The 6,158-nt window shown below is 58.5% G+C and overlaps 1 protein-coding gene across 1 annotated transcript in view; it reads right to left on the reverse strand.

The window, feature by feature from the left end:
- The window catches only part of GALNS (galactosamine (N-acetyl)-6-sulfatase), a 17,651-nt gene extending 17,003 nt beyond the window's left edge, over positions 1–648 (reverse strand). Inside the window, exons 1-2 of the mRNA XM_021707402.1 lie at positions 523–648; positions 14–88 (exon numbers count right to left, since the gene is read on the reverse strand). Of these exons, the coding sequence (XP_021563077.1) occupies positions 14–88; positions 523–646 (199 nt within the window). The 5' untranslated portion in view covers positions 647–648. The remainder of the gene's footprint in view (positions 1–13; positions 89–522) is intronic.
- Positions 649–6,158: the final 5,510 nt, after the last annotated feature.

Genomic DNA, 6,158 nt, shown 5'->3' on the forward strand with positions numbered 1-6,158 from the left:
GGGGGTGGCCTACCATTCTTGGCATGGGCATTGGTGGTATAGAAGCCATTGCGGATGGGCAGCCGTCCTGTGAGCAGGGCTGCCCTAGCTGGAGTGGGTGCAAACAGAAATGCCATGAGGAGGGCGGGTGTGGGGTTAGGCCACGCCACAGAGTAGGGTATGTGGTTACAGATTCCATGACCCACACAGCAGGACAAGCAGGGCTGCTGTAGCTATCCCCTCAACTCCTTCCCCCCTCCCCCATTCCCCTGCATCAGCCTGGTCCCCAGACTCTGCCTGCCCCCTCCCCTGGCTCTGGGACACCCGCCAGGCCTGTGCAGAGGGTACCCCCGCCTCCAACTGAGAACCACCCACACCCTTCTGGGCACTCTGGCTGTGGGAAATGAGGAACCCACCTCACAGCCTGGGGCCCAGGGGGGAGCCATGGAATGGCCCACCCTCCACCCCTCATCCTGGGAGGAGTCAGCCAGGTTGGTGTGGACCTAGATCAGAGCTAGGAGGTGGGCGCCCATGCCAACTCACATGGCGAACACAGGGGGTTGGCAGAGTAGAAGCTGGGGAAGAGCATCCCTTCTGCGGCCACGCGGTCCAGGTTCGGGGTCTCTCTGGAAGGTTCTCCGTACACCCCTAGGTCGCCCCACCCCATCTGCAGGAGGAGCAGAAAGAGAGATAAGCACCTTCCACAGGGGGTGCTTGTCTTGGCCCCACCCCAGTGCCTGCCAGGGTTCCCACAGCACTCTCATGAGCAGAGACAGAGCTGTGCACATCTGCTGGAGCTTACAGCCGTAGCTTACAACCGTAGCTTCCTCTCCTGAGAACCTCTCTCCGTGAGGCATGCCCATGCCTGCCTGCTCATGGGAACTGCATCTAAACACATATCAACATTAACACACACGTCCTCTGAATCTGTCATGCAAATTTAATTTCAGAAACGAGTGGTGAGAATCCCCCAGAAGCTAAAGCCAGAGTCACACGTGGCCCAGCCACCCCACCCTAGCCACGTGCTCACGAGAGCAGAACTGTGTCCACGCACAGATTGCATACATCAGAAGCTGAGAGGTCATCTGGGACTGGGTGGGTCCAAATCCCACAGGATGAGTCCTTCTGGAAAAGGGAGATGGAGAGACTCGAACACAAATGGCTGCGTGGCAGCAGAGATGGTGTGAGGCAGTCACAGCCCTCGACAGCCACACCTTTGACAGAGGGAGGTGGACGGGTCCTCCCTCACAGCCGAGAAGCCACCCTGCTACTCCTGGCTCCACCTCTGCTACTTTGTTAGATCTCAGGAAGTTAACACTGTGAATGTGGAATAAGACCTAGCCACAAAAAGGAAGGAGGCCCTGGCACAGGCTGCTGGAGAGGAACAGAAGCTGGATACAGGAGGACATGGTGGGCAACTCTGTTCACATGGAAAGAGGGGCTGGGCCAGTCCTCAGAGGGGGGAAGCAGACATGCTGCCAAGGGGCAGGGGATGACTGGGGAGTGGTCGGCAGGAGGGGGTGGATGGGGGCTTGGGCAGGAAAGTAGGGACTTGACGGGAGGGGAGAAAGGGGCAGAGGGGGAGGAGGGGGATGGGAAGAAAGGGGGACAAGAGGGGTTTAGTGGGAGTGGGCGGGGGCAGGACGGAGTGGTCAGAGTGGCTAATGCTAAGCCGGGCAGGGCTCGTGCCGGCTGTGAGATCCCCGAGGCCGAGCGCGTGTTGTGGAACGTGCGCTCATAAACAGGTGCAGCTTCCAGAGCCCCCCCAGCCTCCTGTGTCGAGCTGTGACCACGTGCCAAGCATGGACCAGGAGCCTCGCGAGAGGTGGGTGTCCTACTGGCATGTGGGTGCCCTCTGCCTGGCACACCTGAGCTCCCCAAAGCCCAAGGAGAGCAGCTGTTCACACAGATCATGCAGCTAAGATGGCAGGCACAGGGCACTCTCCCTAGGGGTCACAGGAGACTCCCAAGCAGTGGACAACAGTTGAGGACACACAGGGGCCCTGGAGGACCAGCTAGGGGCCTGCTTGCCCCTGCTCTCTGCTTCACTCCTCCTCGTCCGCCATTGCCGCACGGCATTCTTGGCTATAGAGACGGGGTGGGGGCAGCAGCTCGGCAAGATCAACCGTATTTTTATAATAGAAGACAGTGCAGACAACCGACGGTCGCTGGTGGCCAGTGGTCCAAGGGCTCAGCAGGGTGCTTTGTCACCAGGTCATGTCTATCTTCAGGGCCCCCAGGGCTCCCCACAAGTCCTCGGCAAACCCATCACATGCTGCAGGTATACCTGTCGTGCACATGCAGATCAGGTTGGGAGCTGGACCGCAGGACACAGATGGGACAGAGCCAGGCAATCCCAAGGACATATGCAGACTGTCCCTGCCATCTCAGCCCCCTAACAGGCAAAGTTCCCGGAAGCCACGCTCTCCTTCTGTCCTGTTTAGTGAGCTGACCTCCCGTTCAGGCCTGCGACGCTGGGTGGGGGACGAGGGGTGTGGTCCCTTCTTGGGTCAGCATGGCACAGCAAGCCCACTTGGGGGCATCCCTTTTCTGAAATTGCCCCTGCTGGATGAAAGGGACAGGCCCGGCTCTCCACTGCTAGGGCCTCAGATGCCTCGATAGGGAGGGTCTGGGCTGCAGGCAGTCTGTCCATGGCAGCAAGCTCCCAGAGGACCTGAACGCAAGACACTGCGTGTCTTCGGGCGCTGCTGGGTCATCCAGTGCCCACTAGGGCCCAGAATCACCCATGACAGGTTCAGTGGAGGCAGCTGGTCCACAGGGTGAGCAAGGCTGTGGACAGGGAGAGGGGGTCTCAGCTTAGAAGACAGAGGCGCCCCAGGCTCCTGTGGCTACACCCCTCACCCTAGCCTGGAGGGTACCTTGGGGCTCTGTCATGGCTCCTAGCGCCTACCGGCCGCATCCTGCCCACTTCTGGGAGCTGTACCATGGGGCCCTCAGGGAACACATCCTGCTTAGTCCAGGCAGATGGTGAGAGCCAGTGAGACCTCCCTTCTGTAGGGGTATAGCCATTCTGGGCCCTTCTAAGAGGGGTGAACGTCCTTCTGAGGAGTAAGCCTCACTGTGGGGTGATAGCCCTTCTGGCAGTGGGCCCCGCAGTGGGAGGGGCAGCCCTTCTGGGTGTGGGCCCTTCTGAGGGGGGAAGCCCTTCTGGTAGGCAGGCCCTTCCGTGGCGGGGTAGGCCTTCTGGGGGTGGGCCCCTCTGTGGGGGGCAGCCCTTTTGGAGGGTAGCCCTTCTGAGAATGGGCCCTTCCATGGGGAGGTAGCCCTTCTGGGGGGTGGGCCCTTCCGAGGGGGGAAGCCCTTCTGGGCAGTTCCATGGAAGGGTAGCTCTTCTGGGATGGGCCCTTCCATGGGGACCCTTCCTGGGTAGGCTGGAGACCCGGCTGCACAGGTCAACATGCTCCCCCACCCCACTGCCTCACTAGGGTGTGACCCAAGTCAGGCTGTTGGAACTCATGGGCAAGGACTCATGGGGCAAGCCACCTGACAGGAGTCCACTGACCTTGGTGGGTGTGACCTGGAGTTGCCTGGAACTGTCACGGGGCCAGAGGCTGAGTGAGGATGTGGCATTTCAGAGGCAGCAGAACGTGGAAGGGGAAGTTCTGGGCCCTGCCTGCCGGAAGCCAGGCAGCCTGGGCTGTGGTTAGGAGGACCAGGAACTCTCAGGTTTGCTGGTCACTGTGAGTTGGTTTTCAGTCATTTGCATCAAAGAGTCACTTGCACTCATGCCTTCAGTGCACAGTGCACATGTCACATGTGTACGTCCTTGGCTTCCACTGTCGCACATACGCACATCCTCATCCTCCACCGTTGCTTGTGCTTGGATCCTTGGACCACCCTGTTACTTTTCCGCTGCTTGGGCCCTCAGACTACACTGTTACTGAACATGTCCGCTGACCAGGATGGAGACTTCCCAGAATTCTCTGGATTTCAACAGCCAAGGGAGCCCCCACAGCCACAAGGAAGAGCCCACACAGGAAGGACCCTCAGCACTGGCCCGCGGCTCCAGCCCCAGGTGGGACTTCCCAGACAACTCTTCTCACGTGGAAATGTGCATGTGTGCAGGCCACCCACCACAGCCCCAAACCTCTACATCTGAAACCACACTGTGCCCCTAAAACAGGAGATGGCCTCATGTGTAATTCCACATGTACTGGGAGCCACGTCAGAAAAGTAAGAATAGGCTGGGCACAGTGGCTCACTCCTGTAATTCCAGCACTTTGGGAGGCTGAGGTGGGATGACTGCCTGAGTCCAGAAATTTGAGACCAGCCTGAGCAACATATTTATGAAAAATCAAAAAATTAGCCAGGCATGGTGGCACACCTGTAGTCCCAGCTATTTGGGAGACTGAGGTGAGATGATCGCTTGAGCCCAAGAGGTCAAGACTGTGATGGGCCATGATTGTGTCACTGCACTCCAGCCTGGGCAACAGCGTGAGATATTGACTCAAAAAGAGTTTAAAAAAAAAAGAATGAATGAAAGAAAACAGTGGGGGGGGGGCCACAACATCAATAAGGGTACCTGATTTCAAACCAGGCAAAGTGGGAACCAAAGAGAAGCCCAAACTTTACCTGTACAATGTCCCCTTTTATAATATCGAATACTGAATTGTATCCCACATCTTTAAAACAAAATATAAAAAATTAAAAAGCAAACAAGTGATAAAAAAACTAACAATATATTTCATTTGAGCCAGTACATCTGAAACATTATCACTTCAACAAGTCTTCAATGTCAAAAAATACTCATGAATGGCCAGGAGGAGCTGTGACCCACTTGACATGCCCACCTGTCACCAGGGAAGGGAGCAAGAGGCTGAAAGCAGCCCTGAGAGGAACGCACACTCAGAGAGACCTAATATCGAAACCAACATACCACTGGTCACGGAGCCAGCTGTTGGGTTAGACGCTCCCAGGAGCCAGGGAGCCGGCAGGGAAGTAAGCCTTGCTCAAGACAAACATGTGAGATCAAAGAAAAACACGCCCGGTGTCACCAGGGCGAGTTTTGGGGCGGCTGGGTATGAATGTGCTGTTGCCTTTCCAGGCCGTGTTCATACTAAAGAACTGGTCATTGAACACCCACGATCACCAAGCGAGACATCTTACGCTCTTCTAGCACCATGTCCCATGAGCCTGCACGTGGTGACACATCTGCACCTCTCAACTCCCACCAGCCACGACCACCCAACACTTGCGTGTGGACGCGGTTAGCCTGGGACAGATCTGAAGGCCCCTGTGAGGGTCTCTGTGTCTGTAGCCTTTTGGGGAATGGAGAGGTCCTGAGCGGCCACGATGGCCCCAAGAGTGTCCTGTGTTCAGTGTCTCAGTCCTCACACACCGCAGAAGCCCAGCCTGATAGGCAAGACCCTCCCAGCTGAGACTCAAAGGGCTCCCTCAGTTCAGGACCAGCAGGGTACAGCCCAGGGTGTCTGGTCTCCCCTGACCCCATGCTGGTGATGACAGTGCCTCCCGTTCACTTCAGCAACCCAAGGCATCCAGCGCAGGAAGCGGGGAGATCCATGCTCAGCTCTATAACCCACAGCCGCCTACCAGTGTGATGCCTGTGGGCTGCACACCTGCCCAAAAGCTGACCAACCTCTCAGTTCTCCTTGACCTCAGAAAGTTCTCAGGAGGGCTGGGCCGCTAGGCCAGGGCAGCTGGGGAGCCCTAGGGACCTGGGTGCAAGCCAGAGGGGGAGCCCCGGGTCCAGGCCAGAGAGGGAGCCCTGGGTCTAGACCAGCTGGGGAGCTCTGGGGTCCCGGGTGCAGGCCAGAGGGGGATCCCTGGGGCCAGGAGATCCAGGACAAGAGAGAGGGAAGTGCTTTCTGGCAGGCCCTGGACTGCTCAGTTCTGCACCCCTGCCCTGCCTCCCCGCGCCGTGACAGGGGAGGAGTGAGCAGGTCCTCCCCTTAGTCTGGGCTACTCCGCAGCGGCCGCTGACCTTCCTAGGCAGAGAGGGGCAGCAGACAGTCAAGAGGAAGGTGGCTGGCGCGACCTGGACGCTTCCGCCTCACCCCGGCCACCCTCACTGCGGTCGGCGGACGACATCGGCGGTCACCCAGCACACAGTGGCAGCGCAGGCCACCCAGCAGCCGGATCAGCACGGTCGTGACCCCACCGCCCGACCCCCACGGCCTTCCCCACCCGGCTCTTCTCCT

This window comes from Carlito syrichta, unplaced genomic scaffold, assembly GCF_000164805.1.
Source record: "Carlito syrichta isolate Samal-C Ts95f unplaced genomic scaffold, Tarsius_syrichta-2.0.1 Scaffold317439, whole genome shotgun sequence".
Classification (NCBI taxonomy): Eukaryota; Metazoa; Chordata; class Mammalia; order Primates; family Tarsiidae; genus Carlito; species Carlito syrichta.